Source organism: Psammomys obesus, unplaced genomic scaffold, assembly GCF_907164565.1.
Source record: "Psammomys obesus unplaced genomic scaffold, mPsaObe1.curated_primary_1811, whole genome shotgun sequence".
NCBI classification, from domain to species: domain Eukaryota; kingdom Metazoa; phylum Chordata; class Mammalia; order Rodentia; family Muridae; genus Psammomys; species Psammomys obesus.
This window is the reverse complement of record NW_026590062.1, coordinates 29,854,740-29,873,583: the sequence shown is the minus strand read 5'-3', so window position 1 is coordinate 29,873,583 and position 18,844 is coordinate 29,854,740. Positions and strand designations below refer to the sequence as shown.

The following is an 18,844-nucleotide window of genomic DNA, read 5'->3' as shown; positions in this document are numbered from 1 at the left end:
AAGGAAAGGAAAGGAAAGGAAAGGAAAGGAAAGGAAAGGAAAGGAAAGGAAAGGGGAAAGGGAAAGGGAAAGGGAAAGGGAAAGGGAAAGGGAAAAGGAAAAGGAAAGGAAAGGAAAGGAAAAGAAAAAGGAAAAGGAAAGGGAAAGGAAAGGAAAAGAAAAAGGAAAGGAAAGGAAAAGGAAAGGAAAGGAAAAGGAAAAGGAAAGGAAAGGGAGAAAGGAGAGAAAGGAGAGAAAGAAAGAAAGAAAGAAAGAAAGAAAGAAAGAAAGAAAGGAAGGAAGAAAGAAAGAATGAATGAATCTGGAGATCTGAGATTGAGCCCAGTGATAGAATACTTGCTCAGAATTTTCCAAGGATCTAGGTTCCAGCTGGAGCACCACAAAATGAGACAAACAAACAAACTGGAGTTTGGTTCCTAGCACCTATATCAGGTGGCTCATAAATACTGTGACTCAGCTCTAGATCTGATTTCTTCTTCTGGCCTCTGCAGGCATGCAATGTGTGAGCTTGAGCACAACACACACACACAAATAAATTCTTTTTTAAATAGAATTTGCAGAATCCCCTATCAATTCCTTTTGGCTACCTTTAATTCTTATAATGAAGCTTATTTCATTATCCATTCACTTTTAAAACACTCTAGATTGTTTTGCCCTTCTGTCTTCCCATACTGCTTGACAAGCAAAAATTCCAATTTTCAAATAATTTAGCTTATAAATGTTGGTAGTATAGGTGAATTTATCAAAATCACTCAATAGTGCTACAAATCCATAGTTGCCAATTTAGCTAGTCTCTGGCACTTTCAGGCAACCTACACTTCTTATCTGGCTTCTCCTCTATTTCCTACCTTATAATTCTCTCTTCTTAGGTTTTTTTCAAAATAACTTACTTGGCTTTGCATTTTACTTTTTTCCTCAGTATATCATTGGTCTATATCATGGACTTCTTCCCATTCTATTTTGTTTGTGATAGGGTCTCACCACATAGATCTAGCTTATTGGAAACTTGCTACATAGACTAGGCTGGCCTCAAATTCAGAGATCCACTTGCCCCTGCCTCCAGAGTGCTACAATTACCACATGTACCACATACACAATTTTTACTTGTTTGGTTAATGCAGCCCAGGCTGGCATGGAACTCACTATGTAGCCAAAGGTGACATTTAACTTCTGATCCCATAGCCTCTACCTCTCAATGCTGCAATCACAGGTGTGCACCAGCAAGCGTACCTAATTTATACAATGCTAGGGACTGAAAGCACCATGGCTTTGTGCATGCTAGGCAAGCATTCTACCAAGCATTCTACAGTTTTAACCCTCTTCTTTTCTTGAACCTTAAATACCAGTGGTGGTCTTATGCAGCCTGTCTTTGAGCCTCCTCTCATGACTCTCTGAGTTAATAATCTTACTCAACACCACAGCTTCCAGTGTATAGCCCATTCTGGCCATGAACTTGAAAGCCTAGGCCTTCAGCCTCCTAAGTGCTGCTAAGATCATAAATATGCATTAGCATCTACATTTTGAGGACTTCTAAACAGACAACTTTAGTTCAAATCTCATCCTTACACTCTAGATCCACATTAAACTATCAAGTATCTTCAACTTTTTGTACACTTAACTTGCCAAAATGTGAATGCAGTATCTTTCTATCTAAATCATTATCAAATGCTTATCTAATTAGCCTGCAAATTATCCTAGACATGATTTTCTTTCTCACTCAACATAGTCAAGAGGTCCTAAATGATTCTATTTTTTGTCTCGCTGGTCACCACACACTGAATAAGGATTTTCTTCCCTGATCTCTCAATGGTTTGGAACCCACCAAGTAGGCTGTTATGCTGATTGGCAAGGGAGACCTGAAGATCTGCCTGTCCCAACCGCTCTAGTACTGGGATTATAAGCATATAGTGGCACAACTAGTGCCACAACTTTTTATTTGGGTTGTGGAGACAGAATTCAGGTCCTCAAGCATTCTACTGACTGAGGTGCTTGCTCAAACCTACAGAATACTCTTTCAAACATCAGACCAGGAATGGTGACACATGCCTTTAATCCCAATACTCTGTAAAATCTGCAGATTTCTGTGAGTTTGAGCCCAGTTGGTCTACAAAGAGTACAGGACAACCATAGCTCTGTTACAGATAGAAGCCCTGCCTCAAAAAAACCTAAATAAATAAACAGAATTCAAACATCAACATTCTATCTCAGATTGGCTTCACTACACAGAATTCAAATTATTATTTTTTTAATTAAGATTTAAGTGTATGAGTGTTTGTCTGTCTGTCTGTGTACCTCATGTGTGCCTGATGCTCTCAGAAATCAAGAGGGCATCTGATCACCTGCAACTGGAGTTATGAATGGCTGTGAGTTATCATGTGGGTGCTGGGAACTGAACCAAGGTCCTCCGAAAGAGTAGGAAATGCTCTTAACCACTGTGCCGATATCTACTCCTAAAATTCTTTATTTTAACATGGTATAAAGGTTCTTCATGACCAAATATCCACCTATATTTTACCCTCATCTTTTACCACTACCTTATGTTCTGAACATATACTATGTTTCAGACATTAACTTATTTATTTCAAACTCTTTATTTTAGACAGGCATGGGAGAGAGTAGTATTCAGGAGGCAGAGGCAGGTAAATTTCTATATGAGTTTGAGGCTAGCCTGGACTACAGAGCAAGATCCAAGCCAGCCAAGCTACATAGTGACAATCTGTTGTTGCAGATTATTTGATCCCATTGTGAATCCCAAGACTGTGAACTAGAAAAACCTGGTTTTTTGTTTGGTGTGGCTCAGCCCTAGTACATACTTTTAATCCAAGAGCTTTCTGTATACAGGATTTAATGAAGTTAACCCTAGGTCAAGAGGCACAAGAAACCAGCTGACAGGAATTAAGTAGAAAAAAGGGGCACTGAGTTGAAGACAGTGTGGGGAAGAAGATTGAAGACAGTGTGGGGAAGAAGAAAGCTCTTTAGTTCAGCAGCTCTAAGGCTTTTTAGCTTTTGGCTTTTTTCTTCCTTTTCGTCCGTTGACTTGGGCTGAGTAGGAAAATCAGCTGGGTGCTTTCTCTGCCTCACGTATCAAGTTTTTACCCCGGCATCAGGATCCTGAGTTTTCACTGATAAAAATCAAACAACTGGCATTTTCTATTTTTAAAACTACAAACTGTTCAATAGATAGATAGATGGACAGATTGATTGACTTTGCATGTCATGTTGTTTTGGGTATATAATCTCAGCTTATATTGGGATAGTTGAGACAAGGTCTCACACTGTAGCTCAGACTCACCTGGAATTCACTATGCCCATGATGAACTTGAACTTCCACCATCTCCTGCCTTAGCCACCTATACCTAGCCATAATAGGATTTCATGCATGAACCACCACACCCAGTTATCCCTTGTCTTTAAATCTCATTTAGTGTTTCATTCTTGAAAACTTTTATGATAGTCCCAGCCTACACTAATAGTACCCTTTATTCTTTTTTAGACCAAATATACAGGCCATGATGTAAACTTATGTTATAGTACATATTAATTGCATCATTAAATGCCTGTCTTCCTTACCAGCTTATGACTGCCTTTAAAGTAAAAGGGCTACATCTTTCATCTCTACATATCAAATGATCTACAATATAGATCACTGTTTATTCAATTATTAGTATGTAGTAGCTTCTAAAATACTCATGAATCTTAAGACCAATTTATGTAGCAATGACAATGTAAAATGATTTAGTCTGTAAAGTGCTTTCCAATACATAGTCCCACATGATTTTCAGAGATGTCTTTTGTGATCATTCCGATTTTATCTCCATTTCATCAGTGAGGTAATAGGCACAAACCAAACAATAGGCTTTTCACCAGTGTGATGTAGATCTATGGGGCAGCCACATACACTAAGGAAAGATTCAAGAAATAAAATAGCATTATTCTCAGAATTTCAAAGCATCTCATGGATCTCTTTAACTGTGATTATTATTTAAGTTTCTCTTCCTCAAATTGTGTTTCCTTCTTTGCTATTTTTGTCATGGTACCAATATTGTCCATCACTCAGCTTTAATTTTTTTATCAAATTTTTTCTCTTTTCTGGATTTTAGGCTTAAAAAAAAAAAAGGAGTTTTTTTGTTTTGTTTTTTCAGATTTAGGCTCTGGACACAAAACTGGGCCATCACGCTTGTGCAGAAAGTGCTTTTACTTCCACAGGCACTTTAATGAGTTAATTTTTTAGTAACCTGAATCTTAATATCTTTTCCAATGTGAACACTCTCAAGTCTTTAACAAGTAATTCCAATCTGTACTTCCAGCTATAACTGTTCAATTGAATCTCACTAAAGACAATTTAGTTTTACTATCCCTTAGTGTTGTTCATCTGTTTCATTACCACTCTCCATCATTTATCCAATATATATCTACCTCCTATTATTATTAAGTATAATCAGACCTGGTTTTTCTTTTCCTCAATTGACATGGCAGTCATCCTCTCTTGAACTACTCTAATGTAACTAAACTTAACTAAATCTTTTGAATCCTTTAATAATGTTTCATACGATCTCACCAGTTAGCTTTCAATTAAAATAGGGTCTCATGTATGACAGGCTGGCCCCAAACTCACTATGTAGTCAAAGATGTCCTTCAGATACTACTGATTCAACGTCCCAAATACTGAGATTATAGGGATGTGTCACTGTGTCTGGTTTATGTGGCACTGGAGATGAAATTTGTGGCTTCCTCATGGTAGGCAAATGCACTACCAACTGAGTTACATACTGTAATTCCTGGTAAAATGCCTGGTACAAAGGATGTCTGCAATAAATGCTGCACAAGTAAAGGACCCTACCATCTTATTTCAACTTTACCCATCCTTCAAGACTTTTCTCAAAACAAACAAAAAACCAACAATAAAAAACACTATCAATATATATTTATCTCCCATAAAAAACTGTGGTGGCACACGCTTTTAATCCTGGGGAGGCAGAGGTAGGCAGATGACCTGGTTGTTGAGGGCTATATAGTGAGACCCTGTCTTAAAAAAAAGAGCCCTGCCACACCAGACAGTACTACATCTTTGGAACTAAGACAACTTGCCAGTTCTACATTAACTATAAACCATATCCCTAATGAACCAAATTTATTAACTTTTCATGAGTACTTATTTTCTCAAGGATCAAGACTTTATTTACCTCTTATAACTGACAGTGCCTCCCTATAAGATAAGATGCATATAACAGGAATTCAGTAGTTACTGTTTTATAACTTTTTCTGTTTGGTTGGTTGATGGGTTTTTGAGACAGAGTTTCTCTGTATTGCCCTGGCTGCCCTGGAACTTGTTCTGTAGATCAGGCTGGCCTCAAACTCAAGAGATCAGCCTGCCTCTCTGCCTCCCAAATGCTGAGATTAAAGGCGTGTGCCACCACCACCCAAATACTATTTCATAACTTTGATATCCTAAAACAAATTTTATGTACAATCAGCTGGCTTATTTCACCTCTGAATATAAATTAACATTTTTATGATAAAATGAAAATCATATGATTAACACTGAAACACACCTCATTTAATACATCATGGTTCTTCTTTTCAACAAAATTTCCTTTACAACTTTTGCTTATTGATTCAGTAGCTCTGGCTTTCAGCTCTCTACAGAGCAGCTGTAGTTCCTTCTTGGCATTTTCTTTCTAAGATTACTTGCTACCATAGTCCTTTCACTTCTTTTAAACACACGTTACAGTCTCTGTTCTTTTGCTTTCTCTAGAACACATGGCACTAAAAATTTATCTTAGTGTGGTTAAAATTTTAATAGGGTAAAAAGAAGAAAATCATTTTAAAGAGCTACCTTTATATATAAGTCTATAAGATACTTTGTAAACAAAACTAACATTCAAACTCCTTTTAAAATATGAAAAACACCTGTGAGGAACACTGGAATAATTACGTGAATTCACAAGATATGTATAAATCATTTGCAAATTTGTGATGAAAATTCAACAATTTTAATAAAACTAAGGTATAGTAAATAGAGTGGCAAATGATCTCTATAATTAAACTAAATTTGTAAGCCTGCCTATTTAAAAAAAAAAAATCAGTCTAAAACAAAAGACACCCTTTCAGTATTTTGGTTCAATCTTAAAATGTGGTAATTTATAATTAGTCAAACCTAGGAAACTAAAGGAAAATGTTAAATATAAAAGAAAATTGTTGCTAGGCATGGTAGTACATGAATGCATGTGCTCCTAAGCACTTGGTGAAATGAAACCAAAGACAAGTTCAAGGCTACCCTCAGCTAAATAACTGACTTCAAGGCCATCTTCTGAGCTAATAAAACCCCATGTCAAAAAATTTAAAAAAGGGGTGGGGAGGGGCTGTGTGAAACACTGAGGCACCCTGCTATTAAGGTCGAAGTCTGGCATTTCCGGATAACCTCTGAGCCTCATCTATGAAGATGGACTCCCTTTCTCAGCAGGGTTCCCTCTTTGCCTCCTGATCTGGGGAACCCCAGGTCCCCTAAGGAGCATTACATAGTCCTCAGGGAAATTTACAGGCCTTACCCTTTCCTGATAAGAAACCTGTTCAGCAAGCACATGGGGATTCCTGGAGACACCTATCCTATACTAATAAGATGTCTTGACTTTCAACCAATGACCTTTAACTGTGTGGAGATTTTCCACCACCCATAGGATAATTAAGTACTGCTTTCCCTTCTTATGATAAGGCTGTTTTATTACATGTAGATTAAGTATCCCTGATGTCCCTAGCCCCAGCAAATTAAACACATTCACCTTCAAAAACCCTCCCACTGGCCAAGGTTTGTAAGTCCTTGATTCATGAAATAGAGTGTCACCCCATTTCTCCACCATGATTGCCTGAGACTCATCATTTACTCTGAGGAAGGGAGTGTTCCCCTCCCTGGAAATACAGCGCTGAATTCCCCTACTGAATTCCTGGGGCTTGGCTACTGGATAGGACAGCGATACTACTTTGGTCACCTCTGGAGCCTGCCTGACAGCTGACTACAGGTGAATGTTGACCCGCAAAAGCACCACCTGTCTGGTTCTGGCTGGCCAGTCCTGTACCTCACCGTACCTACCTTCAAGGCTGCCATGCCAACCAGGCACAGCTTTTGCCCTCACCCCTGCCACTAATACAGTGGTTTAACCTAAGCACTGTAACACTTTAGTATCATCACAGGCTCTTGGAAAGTCTCAGTCGCCTGCCTGCCGTCTGGTAGCAGCAATCTCATTTTAAAAGAGCTAACTGTAACACCTAGTAGAAAACTCATTTCCACCTCCCCTGGTGAGATGAGCCCTGCCTGGCGCAAGGGCCTCGACATAGTGGTTCCTGATCCCCGGGATTTGGCTGTTCCTGTCTGGAAGCAAACAGGGTCTGAACTGATCTGTTTCCAGCCCGGCAGTCCCAGCGGTAATCTCCCCACAGACAGCCCAGGCTACCGACAGATAAAGAAAAAATGTCTCAGCAGGTACAGACTTACCATCAAGATTGACATAACTGCTAGGAACCATATGGTAGAATAAGAGAACTGATACCCACATAAGTGCCATGACATTTCTACCACACACACACATCAAACCTAGAAAAGCAATTTTTTTTTCTATAAAAAGTAAAAAACCCATAAATTGTGTGTACTCAAATGGACATTATCTAAATGGGATGAAGGTGAAGTTCACTTTTATAACAGAGAGCTTTACAAAACAAGATTTAAGTTTATGTAGCTAAGCATGAACAATTTAGTGAGGAAAAGTAACTAGAAAAATTACTTTTAATTAGAAAAGTAAATCTGTGGGGAGTGGAAGAAAATACTCCTAAATCAGGTTTTTGTGTTTCAATTACACCATTTATTGATATAGCAATAAGGTATATATGCACAATTATGTTTTTCCTAGTTTGTATCCATTTTCTTTTTTTGTTAAGTCTATATTCTATTAAATTTATCCTATTTATTTACTGTGCATATATGTGTGTATACGTGTGTAAAGGTAGAACTTCAAGAGGAATTGGTTCTCTGCTTCCACCATGTGGGTCCTAGAGATTAACTAAGATTAAGTTTGGCAGCAAGAGCCTTTACTCACTGAGCCATCTCACCAACTCATTTGTTTCTATTTTGATTAAAATATATACAAAAAAGAGTAACAGACGCTTCAGAAACATATATTATCTGACATAAATCACTTGTGATTTATTTACATTTTGTTTTGTTTGAGGATTTTTGAGACATAGTCTCACTATGTGGCCCAGACTGATCCTGAACTGATAATCCTGCCTCAGCCTCCCAAGTGCTGGGATTATGAACATACGCCATTGTGACCATATCAGGTAAATTTTTTTAATTGCTTTTTATTTTTAATCACATGCATGCAAATGTGGGGGGGGGGTATATGCCTATGAATGCAGTTTCCCATGGAGCACAAAAGAGGGCATCAGCTCCTCTGAAATTGGACTTGAAAGCTGTAGGCTGTTTGATACAGATGCTGAGAATAGAATTCTGGTTTTCTGTAAAAGCAGTACATGGGACCAGCCTCTATTAATTTTTGTTGTTTTGGTTTGGTTTTTGAGACAGAATTTTTCTGTGTAGCCTTGGCTGTCCTGGACTCACTTTGTATACCAGGCTGGCCTCAAACTCTTAGAGATCTGCCTGGCTCTGCCTCCCTGAGTGCTGGGATTAGAGGCATGCTCCACCATGCCTGGCTTCTATTAAATTTCTAATGAAAAGTTTGCTTTGATTCAGTAGCTGGATATAACTAACCAAGAACCCCAATTATCCACAACCATTGAAATAGAATTACTATTAACAAGTTTAGTGACAGGCTCATGACATTTATAAATGACTCACTATAGTATTAAAATCTCCTAAACTTACAAGTGAATTTCCTTAATGTGACAGTAAACAGAAAATTCTATATTCTCCTAAAAACCTACGTGCCTGGGAATTTGAAATGTTAAGAGCATTCACTGTTGGCTTTTTAATACCAATATGGCTGCTTAATCCTTCTGTAACTCTAGTTCCGTAAGATCTGACATCCTCTTCTGGCCCCCTGAAGTACCACACACATATGGTACACATATGTAATATACAAGCAAAACATCTGTACGCATAAAATAAAATCAATCTTTAAAAAAAATACATATTCATAAGACAGGTCTTTAGGATATAAGCATCAAGACTAAAATTTTAAAGACACAAAGATAAAGTTCCAACGAGACTTGTAGTCAATACTAATGACAGTTTCTCAAAACAATCTTATGGAATAGCATATATGCAAAGCTAGAACAATATCCTGGACATAAATGAAATCTGAGCTTTATTTTTGTGTTACTGTTGTCGTTTTATCTTTTAAGATGGGGTTGCATTATGTAGCTCTGGCTAGCCTGGAACTTACTATGTAGACCAGACTGGCCTGAAAATTAACAATTCTCCTGCCTCTGCCTCCAGACTGGCGGGATTAAAAGCATGTGCCATCACAGGATCAGGAATTCTAACAAATTCCACAAGGAAACAAAAGTTGTCTCCATAAAGAAGATACAACTAACATATAAGATATGTTAAGCATAAGCTTTATAACTGAAAATTACCAAACAAGCTTCTTTCCTATGAAGAAAATAGTTATTTCAAACCAATAAACTGTAAATGGCTATGTTTTGGACTCAAAATTTACCTCTATGGAATCTGCCTTATGCTCATTTTTCCTTCATTAAAAAGCAGTATGGAAAAAACATTACAACATATATGACAAGAAACAAGATTCACATGAAGACAGCATAAATACATGATTTGAGTATGTAACTAGTTACCTGAGCTATTATTCTGGTAAAAAATACCCAGAGAAATGAACATACAGGAAATATATTTAAGAAAACGAAGAGGCAGGCAATGGCCTCTGTTTCAAACTCCTCCTATAAAACTACAGAATTTGATAGGGTCAATAACTGATCTTCTCTCTTCCCTTAAAGAAAAATAAAAAATCTCAGAAAAAGTTCATAAACGGTTTGGCTCATTCTAATGGCTAACCTAAGCACATAAGCCTAGGTTCAAACATACGTGTCATTCTTTTAAGAGCCAAAAGATTGAAAAAAAGAAAACACACATCTTTAATCCAAGCACTTGGAAGGCAGAGGCAAGCAGATCGCTGAGTTCAAGGCCAGCCTGGTCTACAGAGTACTTTCCAGGATGGCCAGGGCTACTCAGAGAACATCTGTCACAAAAACCAAAACACAAACACACACAAAGGAAAAACGGATCTGTTTTAAAATATTTTAATGGCAAATCAGGGCCACAGTTTAAAATTGAGCTAACTGTGTTTAAACATTGTGACAGTCTAAGAAACTGAACTTGAAAATTAAAATGCATTTAAAAATAAACATAATCTAAACGAAAATCTTATTTTATGATTTCTGCGTACCGACTACACAGTAAAGAAAAATAATTTCAAGTTCTTACTAATATCCACAGTGTTAGTGTGGTAGATGGGCTCTCTCCAAAGAGAGCTTGGACTCCTAAGGAACAGCCTCTCAATGTCTCTATTTTAAATAAATCTGCTATCTTAAACACAATCGTCCATTAATTCATACCTGGCCCAAGATACCTTTTTCTTTTTCTTCAAAAAAGAGTGTCCTGTGTTTAAAGGCGACAGGTAACCCTTTCGGATAAGTGCTGTCGGTTTTTAAAGTAACTACTACTTCCTATACATTCGACTTTTTGCCTTCTTCTAGAATACGGCTTTCTCCCCTGCCCTGCAGCTAAAAGTCTGGGTTCCTGAATGACGCCTGGATCCTTCACCCTTGTCCAGCCCCAGATGGTTCCCCCAATTTCACCACCGCGCGGGGTGGCCCCTGAGTGCCGAGCGCGAACCCCCTGCGGCTGGCGCTCGCTAGGCACTGTCACTCGGGAGCAGGCGTGGGCCCGAAGCGGGCGAGTGCGAGAGTTCACGCGACGCCGTGCTGCGCAGGGGGCCCGGGCAGGCCCGCAGGGCAGCTGTGGCTGAGCCGGAAGCTGGCCGCGGGCCTCCGCCGGTAACAGGCAGGGCAGGAAGGAGAGGGCTCGCCGCGGCGGGCGGCCCGGGCCCCGCGACGGCAGCGCCCCGCGCGGAACCCCCGCCCCGGCCTGCAGGGAGAGCGGGAGCCGGCGGAGGGAGCAGCCGCCGCCTCAGCCCGGCCCAGCGGGGACCCGCCCAGGGGCCACTCCCCAAGGGAGACAGCCAGTCACTCGCCCGCCCCGCCGGGCCCTCTGGAGGGGACGGACTCCCGCCCGCCCTCGCACCGCGCCTCGCGCCAGGCCCCCAGGGCTTCGGCTACCTCTCACCTTTGACGACGCGGTCGGCCCCAAGAGGGGGCGGCGGGGGCGGGGGCGGGGGCGGCGCGGCCCGGGCCGGCTCCGGGGCTGCCATGCTGGGCCCGGGGCTCGGCTAGGTGCCGGGACGGGCGGGGTTGGGGGCGGGGGCGGCGGCTACCAGAGCCAAGCGGCGGCGCCGCCGGGGAACATGGCGGACCCTTTCCCTTCAGAGGGGCTAAGACCGTCATGCACCGCGCGTGCGGGGGCGGGACAGGCTCCAGGGACCTGAGTAAAATTACTGAAGCTACTACAGGAACCGGAGGAGGCCAAGGGATCAGCTAAAAATTCCTTGCACACCAAAACACGTGACAGTAAAGAGAGGGTGCAGACTAGATTTAAGGGCTGTGATGAATGCAAGAAGGACATTTTTCTAGCCTCCTTGGAGTCCAGGAAAATACAGACATGTAGTTAGATCTCAGACTTTCTCACTACTAGATAAATATATGACAAATTATCTACAAAACCTGTGTGATAATGTTATGACTGGACACAAGAATGAAAGAAGCACTGGAGACTAAAGAAGTGCCACTGTCATTTAAAATGGAATTTGCCCTTTAATGCAATACCTCAGGAGGCAGAACTCTGAGTTCTAGTCTAACTAGGTCTAAAAGGTCAGGGTAACAAAGTGAGACTTTGTCTCACAAGGGGGTGGGGGCATATAATTCTGACCCTTGCTTTTAGAGTTTGGAAGAGTCTAAAGGGACATAAATTCAGCTGAAAAAGTCTGGTTCCTAAGTTAGGAACCAGAACCAGTCAGGGGAAGTGAGGGAATCAAACCAAGAGATATTCAAAAAATCTAAGATTCACCTGGAAAAAGGTCATGGCCTCTCTCTTAATTCACTCAGAAAATAGATTTGAGCCCAGAGAGATATAGTTCAATGAATAAAGGTGCTTACTGCCAAGGACTGTGACCTAAGTTCCTTGATGGAAGGAGACAATGGAAGAAGGAATAGATTCCTTCAAGTATGACCTCTGCTAAAACTTGTTTAAAAAAAACAAAAAAGTATATATAATTGGAAAAATTGGAAAGCACAGACTAGGTAGGTAGAAAATTGAAAGCTAGTTCCTTATCTTTGTGTATACACAAATTTTGAGCCTGGGCAACTTATAGAAGCAGATCCAAGTTAACCAGCATCCATGAGGTCAGGAAACAAGAACAGACTGTTCCATCAGTAACATCTTAGTTATTGTAAGATGGCTCAGATAGTAAAGGCATATGCCACTAAACCCCATGATGGAACCAGAGGGTACACAAGGTGGAAGGAGAGCACCAACTCCCACAACTTAATCCTTTGACCTTCATGTGTGTAACTCATAAATATACAAAGTAACTACAACTTCTAGAAAAGACTAGAAGAGTGTGAAACACCAGATATGTTGAAAGGTTCAGGGCTAGCGTATCTACTAAGGCCCATGTGTCTACATGTTGTAGGATGCAAATAGGACAGAGCAAGAAAGTTCTACATGTCCTATTACTCAATAAAATATGTGCTGAGAATCTGTCCAAGAATCTTTTGTTTCTTTGTGTCAACCAATGAGCCTGAGATCTGGGATAAATAAGGAGAGAAAACCCAATGGACATTCGTTGCAAAGGGTACCTACAAAATAATTTGATTTTGTGTATCTATGTGTTTTGCCTGCACAAAAGCCTGTGCACCATATGCTTTCAGTCCCCATGGAGGGCAGAAGAGGAAGTTATATTCCATGGAACTGGAGCTATAGAAGGTTGTGAACTGCCATGTGGGTGCTGGGAACTGAACCTAAGTCCAATTTAAACCTAAGTCTCTTAAACACTGCACTATCTTCAGCCACTACAAAATACCTTTTAAAGGAAAGACACTTTCGGGATCGTGTCCTGGATAAGGCTAGATCTCATCACAGAGATGTCCTAACTCTTTTGGGGAAAGGAAGAGGACCCTAGGGAGAGGGCAAGGGAGGGAAGGCACCTAACAAACCTGTAGCCAGGAAAAGCACCAAGAGTGGTGTTTATACCAGGAGTCAGTCTGTCGGAGTAATCTGAATGGCCAGAAAATTTCCTTAGTCAGGGGAAGAATGAAGTATGTAATGTATTGAGTGTCCCAGGCAGGAAAGGGATAGTTAACACGCTAGCATCCATACAAAAAGAAAAAGACTCAATTAAGGATATATTGACTCCAACAGTGAGTGTATATTTTTCAACTCCTCTTTGGTGAGTCACTTTCACTTGGTCAAAAGCCATTTCATATAAATGTCCAGGCCTCCCTACCCCAGAAGAAAAGAACATACAAAAGTGAAAGACAAGAGATTAAATAGAACTATCTGATAGATTTATTAATGAAAAATACTTTACAAAAACAGTATGCTTTGCCCTAAAATAGATGAGCCAACTCTGAGCGTTTACATGGTGACTAAGCGCATGGCAGTAATGGCTCTGCTGCTGAGGGCAGGAGGGTATTTTAGCGTGCCCAACTCCATCTGTTCAAAGGGCAAATATATTGGCAGCTCCACATTCTAGGCCTAAAGTCTGAGTCACAAGGAAGGCTGGCAGATCATAATACCTTATGGATGTGGTCAAAATCCTGACTACAGGGATACATATCCCTCTCCAGTGCTAGAAGGTAGGGAAGAAAAAGTTAGGTTACAGCGACAGGTGAATAAACAAAGAGGTTAAGTTGGGAATATAGTGGAGACCGAAATATGGGGGCTCAGATTGGGGGCATAAAAGTACCAGGAATAAAATGACTTTAAACACCAAGGAATAGTTAAGTGTCCAGAATAATAAAAGAGGCTCAACTTTAAAGTAGCTCAAATGAAGCCGTATGCATCAGCTGCTTCCTTTTGCTAGAGGAGCCAAAGTTTGAGCTTTCTTTTTTATTTAGTTATTTAGTTATTTTTAAAGCCACCATAGGGTCTTATGTAGTCCGGACCTGCCTACAGCTTGCTATGTAGCCAAGAATGAACCTGAACTTCCGATCTTCCTGCCTTCACCTCCAAGTGCTAGGATTAGAGTTGTATACCAACATGACCAATTTTATACACAGTGCTAAAGATATAACCCCAGGCTTTGTGCATGTTAGGAAAACACTCTACCAACTGAGCTACATCCCTAGCTTCTAAAGCTGTAATTTCAAAAATCCCCTCTTGAGGAAGCAAACACCCTTAAGAAAACCAATCATTCTTTTGTTGTGGTTGTTCTGTTTTTAACGCACAGTCTCGTCTCTGACCATGACCTGCTAATTCTCTGGTCTCTACCTCCCAACTGCTGGGATTACAGGCATATGATGCCTAAGCTAAAATGGCCAATTCTATGTTGAGATGAGACTAGCATAATTGGCAAGATGAAAGGTATCACTCTGCCATAGTACAGTTTTATAGAGAAAGGTGTAGCTCCAGGAAAGGTTAAGGATGACCATTACCACCTGCTGTGCTGTAAAAATCTCACTCTGTTCTGCTCTCTTTCAGGGGCATTTGATAGAACAAACATAATTCTCTCTTCGCCTGTCACCCTATGCCTATACTGGGAGGGATATTTGCTCTGTCTCCAGTCATCATCTGGGGGCATATCTATTCTTCGAGGACCAGGTGTTCGGGACCCCAGAACAGGACCTGAATTCCAAGCTGACCTAAGGGGTACATGAAGATTGCTGGATGGTGGGGACACTGGGTGAACAGCAGAACGATGGGAGGGTGAATGGGAAAGATTCCCCCAGGAATGAGCATGAGGAATCTGAAGGCCCTGGTGTCTTTCTGGTATTGTGGCAATATAGGTTAGCTGAGGCTTGCATGCTGGCATAGTTAGGACTCTGGCCCCAACATGCTGGTTGATCTCTGACCCTGGTCCCCAGGAAACATCAGTTCTGGAACGATGAGGTAGACTTCGGTAGTTCAAAGTCCTTCCTGTGTACTTGACCCCTTGGGGAGTTTCATCCCTGTCACACATAGCCAGAAACTGTTGGACACTCCTCGAAGTTCCTGAGAAGACAAAAGAAACCCAAAGACTGAGCATCTTTAGAAAATAATTCTCCTTCCTAAAGGACGATTCCTGAATATTTTTGCCCAACTCTAAAGACACAAGAGAAAAAAAGAAACCAAGGCTTGATATGTATGTGTGTGCATATGTGTGTGTGTGTGTGTGTGTGTGTGTATGTACATACAAAAACATACATATATACACACATTTTTAAGACATTTTTTTTCAGTATTGGGCCAGTATTGAACCCGGGGCCTTGCACATGCTAGGCAAGCATTCTACCATTAAGCTATAGCCTTAGCCCTAAAAACCCCTAAATATTCCATCAAAATCAATCTCTTTTCTTGTGGGAAAAGGAAACAGTCTCTTAGATTTTGCCATACCTACCTCCACTGTAACCCTTCTCTAACACACGCTCATGCACACACATGTATGAATGAATGTGTGCACAAGGATGGCTACTTAATAGAAAAACATATTCCCCCGGCAGACTCCTACAGCAATTACACTAAATCTCTCTTGGGTTTTCTTATCTTTTTTTTAATTTGTATTTTATTCTTTTCTGGGGGAGTGTTGAAACAAGGTTTCTCTGTGTAGCCTTGGCTTTCCTTGAACTCACTCTGTAGACCAGGCTGCCCTCAAACTCACAGAGATTTGCCTGCCTCTGTCTCCTGAGTGCTGGGATTAAAGACATGCACCACTCCTGCCTAGATTTGTTTGCTTGTTTGTTTGTCTGTCTGTTTTGGCTCACTCGGCTTCTCTTAACATGGTGCCTTCACTGTCGTTAGGGAGCCGCTACTTAAAGCTTTATTCAGTTTCTGAGATCTCCACTTTTGTTCATAGCACCCTTGCATCGTATACAATGTGGAAAGCCTCTTCTGTACACTTCTTGTGCTCTGGCACTGTGGCGCAGTGTGCTGGTGATTCTTCACTAAGGTTCACATGGTGCCCTGTGCACTGCATGATGTTTCAAAGCATCTTTGTCCAACACCCACCAAGTACCAGTAATATGCCCTCTCTCCCCATTGAGAAATGTAAAACATAAGTGAAACCCGTAAGGGGTAAAAGAAGAGCATCTTCCTATGGAGGTCAATGAAAGCCAGAATAGTGCTGCCCATCTTCGTCCCGACTGTCTGGGTTTGTACGTATGACACGGGTTGTCAAGGTACAGAGTCTTCCCAGTCTTCCATTCACTTTTGTCTCCCTACACCATCCCTCAGCTGCAACTTCAAATAACATGAGAGAAAAATAGCCAAAAGAGATGACACTTAAGTTTGGAGGAGGATTATAAAGATTAGTTATTAACTACACTTCATCACTTAAAAGCTTTTTCCTTCCTGATTAAAACAGTTCAGTTCATACTCATGAGTCAAGGCATGGTATCTAAAAACTTACTCAGTCATACTCTATAAAGATCAGTGCTTGATCTTAAAACAGTAATTCATACCCTTATTCCATTTCACCTCGGGACACCCGACTTTCCCAGTAGGTATACTGATTTAACCATGAAAAAGAATCACATTTTAGCAGATAATATTAGTTTGGGGGTGTTACCTGGGGGTCTACAGGGCTCCCCTGCCATGCTGGGCATCAGGACATCTGGGGACAGGAACTGTGGTTGGGGGGGGTAGAGTTTAGGATCAGGGAGAAATACAGGAGGGTCATGGATGACAGGGAGGGAAGAGGAGCTGGAACAATGGTGCCCGGTTTCCAAAGTCTTTTTCCTCACGTTTGATGAATCCTTATAATGAGACAAGACAAAAAAACACAAAGATGAGGGTTAACATGGCAGGATGTGGTTGGATAAACACAGTGAGGCAAGCAGGGTGAAAGGGAAGGAACTAGAGTACAACACACCTTTTCTAGAGAGGGATTCGCATTACCCCACCTCATTACCTGTCGGCCTTCCTAGGAAACTCCTAAGATCCTCTCCTACCATTTACATCACATCTTCTACCTTCCTAGGTCCACCATTTGGGTCTTTAGCAAACTCCTGAATGCTAACAGTACAATTAAATAGACTGAAATAGAAATGTAAAAATAGGAGCTGAGAACTGGGCATGCTGATACATGTTCACGTGTAATCACAGTACTCAGGAGACTGAGCAGGACTGCATAGTGCTTAAAGTTAGCTTGGCCCACATAGTGAGTTCAAAGCCAGTCTGGACAATACAAGCAATACCCTATCTCAAAAAAAAAAAAAAGAAAAGAAAAGAAACTACAGCCATGAACCAAATAGGGGTTGGGGATTTAGTTCAACTGTAGAGTAGGCCACCCTGGGTTCAATCCCTGCTACCCCCACCCCCGTAAAATAAATGAGACAGAAGACAGGAGAGGAGAAAGAGAAGGAAGTGGGGGTGGGTATCTTAACAGACTAAGAGGCTCAAGGGAATCTACACTGGGCACTAAACTACCTGCTGAAATACAGAACTGAACTCTCCTCCACCTCGGCCCTGCCACAGCTCCAATTCACAGCTCCCTCTTCTGTATGTCACATTCCTATACCCAGCTGCTTATGTCCTGCCAGGGCTCCATTCACTTTTGTGATAAAGACTGAGAAATACTTCCTTTCCCATGAGAAACACTGAAGCATCCAAAATTGAATGAACAGTTTTCCAAATTCCTCCTCCTAGTACATTTTTCTAGTCATTCAGACATAAGCATTGGTATTGCTTTAACTTCCTGCCATTTGCCATTGCCAAAGAGACATTTCTACTCATGGATTTCATATGCAAATCTGCCTGGACTGCTGGAGAAGCTTTAAATCCGACCATCTCATCACCTGTTACCTGCTTAATTTTGTCATAAGGTCCCATGTGACACAGTGTAGCAGATCTCACTTAATCCTGTATTGTCTCTGTGTCCTTTATATACCCTTTTTCCTTATTCTTATTATAATTATTATTTTGTAGACAGCATCTTGTTATGTAACCTAGGCTGGCTCAAACTTAAAACATTCCAGCATCAGGGCTGGAGTAATGAAAGGTTCACGGGCCTGGAAAGATTGCACAGCAGTTAAGGGCACTGGGTGCTCCTCCAGAAGACCCTGGTTCAATTCCCAGCACTCACATGGCAGCTCACGTAGATACACATGCAGGCAAATTACCAATGCACATAAAATAAATGTTATAATAAATAAATAAGTTTTTATTTAATAAATAAGTTTTATTTAATAAATAAGTTTTCAAAGTTATATTTACTTATTATTTATATAGCATTCTGCCTACATATATGCCTGGGAACCAGAAGAGGGCACCAGATCTCACTATAGATGGTTATGAGTCAGCATGTGGTTGCTGGGAATTGCATTCAGAATCTTTGGAAGAGCCAGTGCTCTTAACCTCTGAGCCAGCTCTCCAGCCCAATAAATAAGTTATTAAGAAGGATTTTTGTTTGTTTGTTTTTTTGAGACAGAATTTCTCTGTGTGTAGCCCTGGCTATCTGCCCTTGAACTCACAGATCCACCTGCCTTTGCCTCCCCAGTGCTGGAATTAAAGGTGTGTATTGTCACCTCTGTCACCACCACCACCACTACCCAGACACTAAAAAGG

The 18,844-nt window shown here is 41.0% G+C and overlaps 2 protein-coding genes across 6 annotated transcripts in view; both read right to left on the bottom strand.

The window, feature by feature from the left end:
* Ppp3cb (protein phosphatase 3 catalytic subunit beta) overlaps positions 1 to 11,465 on the bottom strand; it is a 48,690-nt gene extending 37,225 nt beyond the window's left edge. For 3 of the 5 annotated variants that reach the window (XM_055605782.1, XM_055605783.1, XM_055605787.1), the window contains exon 1: positions 11,315 to 11,462. In XM_055605782.1, coding sequence (XP_055461757.1) covers positions 11,315 to 11,399 — 85 coding nt within the window. In that variant the 5' untranslated portion in view covers positions 11,400 to 11,462. Of the gene's footprint in view, positions 1 to 10,584; positions 11,006 to 11,314 lie in introns of those variants that run through there. The other 2 variants (XM_055605784.1, XM_055605786.1) reach the window with 2 other exon arrangements.
* Positions 11,466 to 13,641: 2,176 nt separating this feature from the next.
* The window catches only part of Usp54 (ubiquitin specific peptidase 54), an 84,400-nt gene continuing 79,197 nt past the window's right edge, over positions 13,642 to 18,844 (bottom strand). Inside the window, exons 24-25 of the mRNA XM_055606037.1 lie at positions 16,848 to 17,034; positions 13,642 to 15,295 (exon numbers count right to left, since the gene is read on the bottom strand). Coding sequence (XP_055462012.1) covers positions 14,736 to 15,295; positions 16,848 to 17,034 — 747 coding nt within the window. The 3' untranslated portion in view covers positions 13,642 to 14,735. The remainder of the gene's footprint in view (positions 15,296 to 16,847; positions 17,035 to 18,844) is intronic.